General features: G+C 38.5%; 1 protein-coding gene across 2 annotated transcripts in view; it reads left to right on the top strand.

Annotated features, from left to right (window-relative positions):
• Window positions 1–13033, top strand: part of LOC108522453 (lipopolysaccharide-responsive and beige-like anchor protein) — a 157880-nt gene that overhangs the window by 89876 nt on the left and 54971 nt on the right. Inside the window, exons 3-4 of one of the 2 annotated variants that reach the window (XM_017862664.1) lie at window positions 5253–5342; window positions 9775–9952. In XM_017862664.1, the coding sequence (XP_017718153.1) occupies window positions 5253–5342; window positions 9775–9952 (268 nt within the window). Of the gene's footprint in view, window positions 1–5252; window positions 5343–9759; window positions 9953–13033 lie in introns of both variants that reach the window. The other variant, XM_017862663.1, reaches the window with a different exon arrangement.

Here is a 13033-nt window from a genome sequence, read left to right on the forward strand (position 1 = left end):
AAAAAAAAAAAAAAAAAAAAAAAAAAAAAGAATTACTACTATAGTGAGACAATGGAGTGTTGTCATATCCTCCAGTATGCTGGAGCTGAAGAAGTGCCTTTAGTGACATCTTTCAGAGCTTCCCTGAGAGACTCATTTGGTTTCTTTGTAATAGCAAATACCAGCGTTTACTTAACACTCTTTATCCTCCCCTGCAACCTCAGTCAGCCCTCATCAAGAAGTATGCTCATCACTCAAGCTTGGTTTTGTCCCCAGTCCAACCACAGATGAGTCGTAATGGTTCCTGGCTGGCTTGCTGTATAACAGGCACTCAGTAAATTTTTTTGTGTGTAAATACTGTGGGCAAGGTACTGTTCTACCTGTTGCACAGATAGGGTATTCAGACCCGTATAGCAGGGGTCCCCAACCGCTGAGCCACAGCCTGTTAGGAACCAGGCTGCATAGCAGGAGGTGAGTGGTGGGCAAGCATTATTGCCTGAGGTCTGCCTCCTGTCACATCAGCCACAGCATTAGATAGTCATAGGAACGCAAACCCTATTGTGAACTGCACATGTGAGGGATCTGGGTTGCATGCTCCCTGAGAATCGAATGCCTGGTCATCTCAGGTAAAACAATTTCATCCCCAAACCGTATCCACCCCGCTTCCCAACCAGGTCCATGAAAAAAATTGTCTTCCATGAAACCAGTCCCTGGTGCCAAAAAGTTTGGGGACCACTGCCTTATAGTATAGTTGTAATGACAGACATAAATAACATTATAGGGAATTCTGAATCAAGTATATACTGTAATGAGCAGTATGAACAGGTGTAGTATTATTTAATAAGATTAGGGAAAGTTGGTAGAACTCAAGCAGGGTTTTCTAGAGAGGGGTAGAACTTAGAAAACTGAAGATAAGGGTGACCATTCTACGACGGGCAGTGGCATGGTAGAAATTGTAATGCAGAGATGGCTTATATTTGTAGAAGAAAACCAGCTTGACTGAAAAGGAACATTGGTATAAGGTAATAGATAGGATGAGAGAATAAAAGTTAGAGAGGCAGGAAAACCTGCAATGCCTGGCGTTATCTTTTAAGTACTTGGAATCACTTGAAGACATTTGATCAAAGAAATATTGCATAAAGGCAAATTTAGGAAAACTCAGTTCTGCAGGATATGCTGAAGGCAGAAACTGAATAGAGGGGGGAAACCAGCAAAGAGACTATTATAATAATCGATACTTGAAATTATAAGGGATCCGGATTCAGAAAGGAGTGATGAATGTGATAAACTTTGAAGTGATTGGGCTTAGTGACTTATATGTGAAACAGGTAAAATTTTTAAAATATTGACAAGATTCTGAGCTTAAAAAAATCAGAAGAATCTAATTCTTGACTGAGGAATGCTAAAATAAAAAATTTTAAGATTTTAGATGTGCTAAGACGTACACGTGCTTACACACAAGATGGCCAGGGCAAACTTCATGGGAGTGGGCAATCGTCTGGTCATAGGATTGGAAACCTTTCAGATAGAGGTAGAGATTGAAGCCCAGTAGAAAAAAAAATTCCAAGAAAGCAAGCTTAAGTTGAGTGAATCATAGTGCTAAAAGAGAACTTACAGTAATAAATTCATTTATGTATGACAAAGAAGTCAGCAAAAGACAGAGATTAAAGGAGTAGACTACAGAGCCAGTCTAAGCATGAAGCCATTGAAGCCACAGAAGGGAGAATCTCTGTAAATTGCTTCAGAGATTAAGATGAATGAAAATGGCAAATGAATTTTAAAACATGGAGGAGAATCTGGAATTGTCAATTGATGATATAAAGTGTGACTATAAAGTTTTAAGATCATAGTCATTACCTTACAACCTTATTCTATAATTTTCACACTTGAAAAAGTCCTTTCTGTTGCATTTTTAATATCGAGAACTCAAAGGTTAGTCAAGAAGTAAAGCATTTGTGTCTGAGAATTCCACAGCCTTTTCAGATGCCTTCAAGACTTGGAAAGAAACTTTATTATTATTTAACCTGTGTGAGAGAATATAGCTTTTATTCTGTCATTGAGATAGAATAATCAGACCACTATATTATGTGACTTGAAAAAGCCTTTTCCTCAGAGTTTTCAGTAATGTGCCAGTTGTATACAAATTTTAAGACTAAAGTGTTAGTTAAGAAGAGGAGATTGATATTTTTGAAAGTTGTCTCATCATCCATAACCTTTCATCTCAAAACATTGCTAAGTGGAAAACACTGTATGTAATATTAAGGTCAGTTATATACAATTTGTATCTATAATAAAGATGTATATGCTATAATGTCATTCATAGCTTCTCTATCGTAGTTGGCATTACTGCCCATTCTCTCTTCACAACCCTCATCCTATGGCTTCCATGTCACTCTATGCTGCTTTTCCTCCCACCCACCCTCTGACCGCCCTCTCTCTGTCTTCTTCATTACTTCCTCATTTATACCCTAAATATAAATACTTCTTGAGGTTCAGCTCTAGGTGCTTTTGTGTCTGGGTCTCATGTATTTTACTCCTAGGGCTTAATGAGTATAGTTTCAGACTGTGCTCCGGAGCCCTAAGGAGTTCTCAGAGTTATCTCAGAGGCTGCTGAGGAGGCTTGTTAGGGATGGTTTCACCCCTGTGAAGTTGAATAACCCTATCTCCATGTATTGAGGTTTCATGTAATATTTCATTTCAAAAAGGAGGTCATTTCTGCTGCTTAAAAACATACATACATATACAACAAGAGAGAAAGATAAACATTAACTTAAATTTCTCTTTTGTATGAATGACACCAAAATCAATACCTCTCTTCTCTCACCTCAGAGCCATTCTTAGGCTTTCTTTTACACATTGGACATATTGACCTAGATAAATGGTTATCACTATCACTTTGGATTCCATGTGTCTGACATAAAATCTACTGTCGTTCTCCTGCCAAACTTGTTTTCCCTAGCAGAAACTCCTGTACTCCTATTTCTGCTCATTGCTTTAGTATTCTCTGAAATATGCAAGTGGTTTTTGTTTGTTTTTGTTTTTTTTTAAGAAAAGGGATTAGCTTTGTATTTTCTTTATGGCTCAAAGTCATCAGTCCCTAAGACCTGTTGATTTTTCCTTAGCTGGTTCACATATTCATCTCTTTCTTACTATTACCATAGCTTCCATAAGGATCCAGGTTTATAATTCCTCATGTTTTGGACTGCTCTCAGAACCTTCAAAGAAATCTCTCTGTCTCTAGGCTCTTAGCCCTGTGTTATATTTTGAAATCCAGAGCCAGATTTCAGTTTTCTTAAATAATGTATTTCTCATTCTCTTCCTACATCAACTCCGGAAGCATTTCTTCCTTCTTTATTTTAGCTGTGTTAAGTAGGGATCACACCAACTCCCACATGAAATAATAATACGGTACAGCATTTTATTTAGTGCTTTGTATGTGCTGGGTACTGTGCTAAGCACTTTATATGCATTATCTTATTTCATTTTCCAAACAATTATATGAACTAGCTATTGTTACTATTTCTTTATAGATGGGAAATGGAGATAAGCTAATTGCCCAAAGTCAAACAAACAGCAGATAAGTGTCAGAGTCAGGATTAGCACTCTGAGCCATCTGACATGATAGGCTAAGTACTGAAGCAATAAGTTCTTTGCCACCTCCCCTCCCCTTTTAATCAGGGAGGCATGTGGGCTGCCGGGCAGGAACCACAGAAGGCAACTGTTAAGGAGGCCAGTCTTTCTTGTACAGTGCATTCTTGTTCAGGCTGCACTCTTGCCCAGGCTGGAGTGCAGTGGTGCAATGATAGCTCACTGCAGCCTCGAACTCCTGGCTTCAAGCTATTCTCCTACTTCAGCCTCCTAAGTATCTGGGACTTGAGGCACACACCAGCACACCCAGCCAATTTACTTTTTGTAGAGACAGGGTCTTACTGTGTAGGCTGTTCTTGAACTCCTGGCCTCCAGCGATCCTCCTGTCTTGGTTTGGGATTACAAGTGTGAGCCACCATGCCCATCCTTACCAGCTGTTCTTCAAAAAGACTTAAAGTTGTCATGCATAAACTTAAGTCCATAAGTTCATATATCATTAAATAGCAGTGTTGCTACCTCCTTCTTTATGACTACCTTTAGCCTTCAGGTTGCCATTTTATGATCTTTTTCTCAAGCTTGTTCTTGATGTTTAATCATAAATTAATTTCACTCTATCAAAAAAATTTGAGATGATGTTCTGAAAATGATCCCAGTCCCTACCTCACTTCCTTTTGGCTCCAATTCTTATTCTTACTAATTTGAGGGTTTTCTTCATCCTTTTAGCCTGGGAGTTAAGAATACTGACTGCTGTGGGAGTGTCGAAGTAGCCTTTATCTATCCTTACTTCCTTCTCTCCCCTCACCCATCATGTAGCATTTATTCATTCAGCCAATTTAGGTATCTAACAGTGAAGAAGATACATAAACTCCTGCTTTCATGGCTTTTGTATTTTACTGGGAAGAAACAGATAGATGTAAACAAGTAAACAAAATGCTTATAAATGTGATAGCACCTGGCATTTAGCAGTTTCCCATGATGGGTAGTTGGTGATGGAAATGGGCATCTGTGTGCTATATGTGCACCAAGAGCCATAGCAGGAGAGTGCCTTGCAAAAGCACACATCTTTCCAAAAGAGCACACATACACATGTTCCTCATGTTTAGTTACTCCCTGGGTTAACCGTCTCATGCTTAGATGCAACATATGGCTTTTACTTTGTTATTTAGTTATCTAACTTCAAAGAGACAATCAACAATAATGCTCTTCCTATGGCAAAATTAATATAGCATCAAGCCAGTTTCACAGGTGCTATGTTTCTTTTTTCCTCCTTTTTACTCCCCAGGATGAAATGGGACCTAGAATCAAAGAAGCAGTCATTTTTTTCTATACCTGTAAAAGATTAGCTTTTCATCATTGGGGATGATGCAAGCAGGAAAACCAAATGCAAGAAAACAGAGATGAAGCCAAAAAGGACAATTTCTGATTGTAATAGCTGGTTTCTGTTTCATATCACTGAACAAGATGAGAAAGTTTTGCAGAGTTTTATAGGAACAGCTTCCACGGTTCTAAACGATGACCTCACCCTCAATGCCCCTGCCAGGTGGTTAGCCCCACTGTGAAAACACAGGTTGATTTTCAACATGAAACAAGCCAGAGTATGGAATGATATCTTCAGGTGACAGTTGGGGTTCTATTGCCTGTAATTAGCACCTCTTAACCCTCAGACTTGCCCCTGCCCTTTTCAGGCTATTGAAGCTCAAATCCGAAGTTTTGGACAGACTCCTTCTCAACTACTCATAGAGCCGCATCCTCCCAGAGGGTCTGCCATGCAAGTGGTAAGTGCTATTTTTACTCTCCTCATTTCTTGCCTCTCCTTCAGATCATGCTTGATATTCATAACAGTCTTTCATGGTGCTTGAGTTTCTCCACCACATGTGGGTTTGTTTTTTTATACAAACAGCTTGTTAACCTGCTAACAAGCAGCAGACGTTACTGCATTGTCTCCTGGAGTGTTTGAGAAGGTAAATGTTGCTCCAGTGTATTTCATCAGTTGGTGTCTTGTGTTATAAAATTGAAAGGTCCATAATTGTCATGAATCCTCCCTGTAGGATAAAGGACTCCAGACATAGGGTTGATGGCTTTTCTGGTTTGATCCTCTGAGTGTCTAGATTAGTTTTGCTGTTGTGTTTATTCTTTACATTCCAATATATTTTTCAGTTTGAGAATTTTAAAACAAATTCTAATACATAAGATACTGTTACTGAAGGTCAGGGACCACATTGGGGGGAAAATGATGGTTTGGTATAACAAACCACCAAAAACTTAGTGGCTTAGAACAATAATGTATTTTATTTCTCATGATTCTGAGGGTTAGATGAAAATCGTTTCCGCTCTTTTCACCTCAGCTTCTGGGGGGTGGGCTGATGTAGCCAGCTTCTCTTTCCATGTGGCCTTTCATCCTTAAGGAAGCTAGACCAGGCCACTCCCATGGTAGGAGCAGTCCCATGAGAATGGAGACAGAAGCGGCCAGACTTTTTGAGGCTTGCTTTTGAACTTACACATCATTTATGCCACATTTTATTGGTCAAAGCAAGTCAAAAGTCAGCCCAGAATCATGGGTAGGGAATAGACTTGAGCTACAAAATAATGTGGCCATTTTACCTTTATAGTTCCCGAAATTTTAGGGGGAAAATTCTTCAATGAGAAAAAAAGAAAAAAAGGCACAGTAACAAATTGAAGTACATTATTAACATAATTTTTAAGGAATAGACTATTGATATTGTTTTCAATTGTCCGTCATAAAAGAAGTTGCTCTTTGCTGTTTTGAATTAAGAATAGAGACTACAAAGTCTGTTCCTGTAAATATAATGAACAATTTTATAAAGTCAAATTCCATGTTGTGGCATAGAGATAGCATCATTTGGATAAATACTGGGAAGGAAAGAGTGGCAGTGAAGAAAGTAAGAAATAGAGAGGAGGCCCTGCTACCTCTGGCTCTTTTTTCTTGTTTTTTCCTTTCTCTTTCCCCATCACCTTCTTCTGTGTCTTTTTCCCTCAGTGCTCTTTGTCGTTTTCCTTCTTCTTCCAAGACTTTTTTTGTCCTTCTTTATCTAGCAATATGAATTGGCCATCATAAGCTATACACATTTTAAAAATTGCTTGCATCACTCTTTCCCCTACATGTTTTTAAATCAGTAAAATCAGATTTAGATGAACATAAAAAGTGATTTTAGTGGGCAGAAGACTACACAGAGAGTGAACATTTAGCAAGAACAATGGAAGATAGTGCCATAAAAATAGTAAGAATAATTTATGTTTGTGTTTGGAATTAGCTTTAGTAATAGCTTGCCATTGAGACTGAGGCTGCGTTGGTGCTGGCAAATGGAAGCACCTCCCCTGCTCCATTGACTTTCTGCTGGGGTCACTGCCCAGCCGTCCTCCATGCAGAGGCTTATTGGCTCAAACAGGCAGAGCAGCTTTGCTATCCCGAGGGTGAGAAGTCTGGGAAGGCTCATGCTTATGTAAGGATGGAAAGCTGTCTTTTCTATTACCTTTATCCTCTGAACTGAATACCCGAACTCCTCTTCAGACTTGCACAAATTGTGTTTTTTGCTTGGTGCATATTGTGCATGGGGAAAAAAGGCATTTTAAAAAGAAAACAGAGTTGTCGATAAACATATACTTAATCTGGAAAAAGTGATGACATCTGGCTAGCAATTTCCTACTTGTACCCCAGCCTTGGCTCACAGAGGTACCCAGTGTTAAAAGAAGTTTTGTTTCTCTTATCCCTATTTTACCAGTTACTCTGCTCATCTGCAGCTGCTGCCATCACTGCAGAGTAGCCCAGTAGGGTGGGGTGTGCTTTTCTTATTTCTGGTGCTTCTCATTCATACTTTTCAGCCAAGGTTATGATGAAACGCCCAAGAGAGTTTCCTGCTACTTGCCTGCATCAGGAGCTGTAGTCAGGATGGGGAGTGCAGGAGCAGACTAGAGGGACAGATAGTTGTTGAAGGCAGTGGACAGTTTTGGACATGGTGTCTGCAGCTTGCTGTGGAAAGTGGCTTGTCCTTGCCGTGCAGCTTAAGAGTTGGCCCACCAGAGTCACTATGTAAACAAGACATTCTTCCTCCACATGAGGTTTTTTTCGTGTTTTTTAAGGGCATAAACATTGGAATTATTCAATTTCAGCCTAATAATATTTACAGTATGAGCTGTTAAGCTCAGAAATATGTATGTACTTCCTTTCAGTGAGCCTTTATGATTATGTTGTACTCTGATTTTCTCTGAGTTTATAAATTATTTAAAAACTACATAATTGAAAAGTAAGACTTGGTACTTGGAAATGATGTTCATTTTCTTTTCCCAGGACTTCTTTAAAATTAGCTTATGGGATATTTTCCTTCATGTTGCTCCTTGTTTCTCATTTTTACCTAATTTTACAGAATTCCTTAAAAACCATATAAATGGTTCTTTGTGTGACAGAAACTAGTGATACTACGGTTTTAAAATCAAAGGCCACATGTTTATTGTTTTGGTAACATTCAGATGGGCTCCCCGTCAACCATCCCATCAAGCACCCCACCACACGCCACACACACACACACACAGCACACACACATCCACCAGCACACACACACACACGAATAGAGCAGAAATTAAAGCCATCTCGTGCTGCGTTAAGTGCATGAGCCATAATATACACCAGGTGTAGTAATTAGCAGGCACACGAAGGCTGCCTATTTGTCTGGTTTTGCTGCTGTTGCTGTATCCCCTTGTGTTTTCACACCATCAGATAGTTGGATTTAATTGAGGCCACATCAGATGAGGCATTACTGACACCTTTAATTGAATGAGCATCCAGGGAGGATTAACTCATAATATTGATTGGCTTTTAGCCACTTGCTCAGAAGGGTGTCCGGGTAGCTTATTAGTTGCCTTTATTTACACCTTTATGCAAAGAGTGCAAATAGGAATTCTTAGTGCAATATGTTTTTCTAAGTACTCTTAATAACTTTTTTAAAAGGACTGATAATAAAAATGCAAATGTATTTAATTTTTTATTACCAGTTCTGAATAAATATGTGTTAAATATATGTGCCTCCACATTTACATATACCTGGTGTTTTGAAATATGGCAGAAGGAAAGCAGCCAGAAGCATTTCATCAAAGTGTTTCAATTCTGAATGATACTAATCAGCTATTAGAAAACAGACATGGTAGGAGAGAATTGCTGAAAATGTACAGTGCAATTACTGTATGATAGCACACCACCACAAAGTATAAATAAAGCCAATAAATCAGAGCAGTGTTATATATGTCTTGGATTATGACATACAGGTTGTAAGAATGTTCCAAATCCTTAGTAGTCTTCAAGATTTATTTGGTTGCTGGTTATTAGAACAGACAGTGTTTCATTTAACATTTTCAATTACTCTCTGTTTTTCAAAGGAGAAATCAAAAAAGTCTTGAGCTTTAGTTTTGTTTGTTTTTTAACCAACAGGGAAGAGGAACACCTGGGTATTTCTCTTTATTCCTAGCTACAGCAGAAAGCAGTAGCATTTGCATTACAATAGGCAGTGTTTGTGATTTGGTACACTATATAAATATATTGTTTTTGTAAGTACATTTAATTATGTATTGCTTTCAAACACCTTTATAATTAAGTGTGTATATTATTTTCATAAGTTATTTCTCTACTGTAATAATATATGCATGTAGTCTAACTATTGTTTATAAATGTATTTGTTTTCATTATCTCTTTATAGTTGTCAAAATCTTCCTGCTAACTCAACACAACTTTTGATAATCTTTGGAAATTACCTTGGCTTGCCTTTATGCCTATTGTCCATTCTTACTGTTTTTTTAATGCTAAAAGATCATTATGTGACACATGATAGCAACCAGAATGTTTTAATGCAATCCCCAGCACTTTGCCTATGTAGAATCTAAATCCAATCATTCTTTTAGTTTTTCATGGTAGTGGGGAGGGAAAGGGAGCTCATAAAATTTATAAATTTTAAAGTGTTTCTGTTAATGTATTCTGCTTCAATCCCCCAAAATTCCAACTAATGACATACATGAATAACAGTCAGATCGTGGCTGCTATTTCTACAAGCCTTTCTGCTCACTGTGCTTCCACTTACAACTTGTGTTAATGTGGTCTTCCTCTTCTTTCCTGCACCCCCTCTCTTTCTTGTCTTTCTTTGTCTTTTCCTTCTTGTATATTTGGGTCTTGTCATGCCCACTCAACAGTATCTCCTCCTGCAGAGTCCATTGATGTTCACAGACAAAGCCCAGCAGGATGTTATCATGGTCCTCAAGTTTCCCTCCAACTCCCCTGTTACTCACGTGGCAGCCAACACCCAGCCTGGTTTGGCAACTCCTGTTGTGATCACAGTTACTGCTAACAGGTTATTTGCCGTGAACAAATGGCACAACCTTCCTGGTAAGTAAAGAAATACCATTATAAGGCATGGTAACTGCTGAACATTGTATGATACCCACTTAAATATATCATATCTCAACATTTAAGCTTTTAATGTTCAACCATTAGTCTGAATCAAATTGTTTCATAGTTTGAAAGGCTTAAAAAAGCCCACGTGAGGCATATAATACAAATGTTAAAAACATAAACTATTTTTTAGCTTCTGGTGGTTTTATCTTTATCCTTGGAGATAAATATTGTTTCTAATATAATATTTTAATATAATGATATTCTATATTGTGTCCATAAACAGTATATATTCATTTATCAAATATTTCTCTTTTTATTCATTCATTTTACTCAATAAACACTTGAGTGTTTACAAATTTTTGTTTGTTTTTAGAGACAAGGCCATGCTCTGTCACTCAGGCTGGAGTGCAGTGGTGTGATCATAGCTCACTGTAGCCTTGAACTCCTGGGCACAAGCGATCCTCCTGCCTCAGCCTCCTGATTAGCTAGGACTACAGGCACGTAGCACCATGCCTGGCTAATTTTTTTTAACTTTTGATAGAGATGGGCTCGCTCTGTTGCTCAGGCTGGTCTTGAACTCCTGGCCTCAAGCAGTCCTCCTGCCTCAGCCTCTTAAAGTGTTGGGATTACAGGCATGAGCCACTATGTCCAGCCACAGTAAACACTTATGATTGTCTATTATGTGCCAGAAACTGTATCTTTTTGTGCTTGGCATAGTAGTATTGCTAGTATTTGTTGAGGATAATAGAAAAAAAAAAAAAAAAGAACACTTAAATTACATAGCCAAAATACTACATATCTGTAAGTACCTTCTGTTCTTCCATTAAATGCTCAACACAGTCATGCTCAACTGAAATAGCCATTAGAATCATAAACAGTGCAGATTTAAAGAGGCATGAAAGTTTATCTACTCCAGCCATGTTTTGCCAGTGAGGACGCTGAGCCCAGGGAGCTCGCCTTATTCTGCATCAAATATGCCCAGTCATTGGCAGAGTTTGAGCCCTGGTTTTCTCATTCAGATTTTATGACCACTCCTCTGTAATGTATTCTCTCTCATTAGAGCAGGAAAGTTGGGACCTGGATTTAGCACTGTTCTTTTTGGCCACCAGTTAGAATTTATTTTTTTTTAAGAAGAAAGAAAATCTTTTAAAGTTCTGGAGATTATAGGCTGGGCGTGGTGGCTCAAGCCTGTAATCCCAGCACTTTGGGAGGCCGAGACGGGCGGATCACGAGGTCAGAAGATCAAGACCATCCTGGCTAACACGGTGAAACCCCGTCTCTACTAAAAAATACAAAAAACTAGCCGGGCGAGGTGGCGGGCGCCTGTAGTCCCAGCTACTCGGGAGGCTGAGTCAGGAGAATGATCGTAAACCTGGGAGGTGGAGCTTGCAGTGAGCTGAGATCCGGCCACTGCACTCCAGCCTGGGCCACAGAGCGAGACTCCGTCTCAAAAAAAAAAAAAAAAAGTTCTGGAGATTATAGACTTTTTCCCCAAGCCGTTGTTTTAGGTAGGCAAATTTAAGATACATTTTAATAGTTCATGAAATTGTCATTAAATCTCTAAAGTGTGCATAAAGCACTGCTCCTTAGAATACCTGAAATGGTTGCAAAAATACAAGTTCTTGAACAAGGACCTCGTACCAAATTAAATGCAGCACCTTTCACAAGGGAACAGAATTGACATTCAAACAAAAACTTGGTACATTGACTAAGCTCAATAAGGTATACTCTACCACAAAGAATCCATAGTTGGTATTAGAATTGATTAAATATAGCCATTTTCCTGGGTATATTGAAAATGAAACAATGAAAATAAATGCCAATATTTGACTACAAAATAGATTTCAGAAAAGGTAGAGACAATAACAATGGAGGCAGATATTTAATGTCTCTATTATTATGTCCTTTTATTCTTTTTTCTTTAAGTGAACTTCTCTTGCAGAAGTAAATATTTATGAAAATAACATACTTATACTTTGGGACTAAATATTACAATTTATTTAAGAAACATGATTTTTTGGTTTCTCTAAACACTCTTTTTAGAAGAAAAATGTGCTGGTGATATGTTCTGTCAAATACACTAGAGGATTTACCTACTCTGTGCAGTTACCCTTAGAGGTTTGCACCAGCGTGTGTGACTTCAGGGCCACCACTGATGGTGCTTATCCTGAGTGGCTGTTTGTGGCAGCCCTGAGAGCTTCTTCAGTTTAAACAGAGTGACATCACATGTGAGGAGGGGCAAACCTTTCAACTGCTGGAAAGCCCTGACTGTACTCTGCCCCCATCTTTACTTTAGCCTAGGAAGAGCTAGTTCAATGGGAACTGAGCTGGCTCAACCACAGGGCTTCTTGGTTTCCAGCTGATTTCAAGTTTTAGCACTGATAACCCTAAGCATTTAAGACCCTAAGCATTGATGACTAAGCTTCTGGCTTCCGCCTTTCCAGCAAGCTGGTGTCCCTCACTAACAAGCTTGCTTCCCTTAATACCTAGTGGTCAGGTATTATCTTCCTCACTTCCAATTTGTCTATAAATAAATATGTAAAGTGATTTAGGGGTAGAGTCCCACTGCTGGAGTACCACTTAGGATGCATCCAGCTGTTCCCCCAGAAGCTCACCTTTCTGTAAGATAGCTAGGGGCATTGCAACATTCTGCAGAATCTTGCCTATATTTCTGCTCAGTGAGCTTTCATTGTGTCTGTAACTGTGTTGTTAGAGATGTTTGTCTTCACTCTTTCCATACATACTGCCTTTACGATATGACACAGTAACTCTTCAACAGAAAAATACAAAAAATGATAACATATGAGAATACACCACAGGCAGTTATCTTTCTAGAATGTGATCTCCAATTTGAGCTGCATCTACAACTAAGAATAGTAAGCATTTATTGTATTAAGTCTGTGCTTCATTTTAGGTATGTTTACATAAATCTAACCTTTCATTCTATCTCTTGCTACCTTTACCTGTCACTATGCCTTGATTTAAAACAAACATCAAAATCCCTGACAGTTTTCTTTGGTAAATATCAAATTCATATTACTATATATATATATATTTTTTTTTAGACAGAGT

This window comes from Rhinopithecus bieti, unplaced genomic scaffold, assembly GCF_001698545.2.
Source record: "Rhinopithecus bieti isolate Rb0 unplaced genomic scaffold, ASM169854v2 scaffold_64281, whole genome shotgun sequence".
Lineage (NCBI taxonomy): Eukaryota > Metazoa > Chordata > Mammalia > Primates > Cercopithecidae > Rhinopithecus > Rhinopithecus bieti.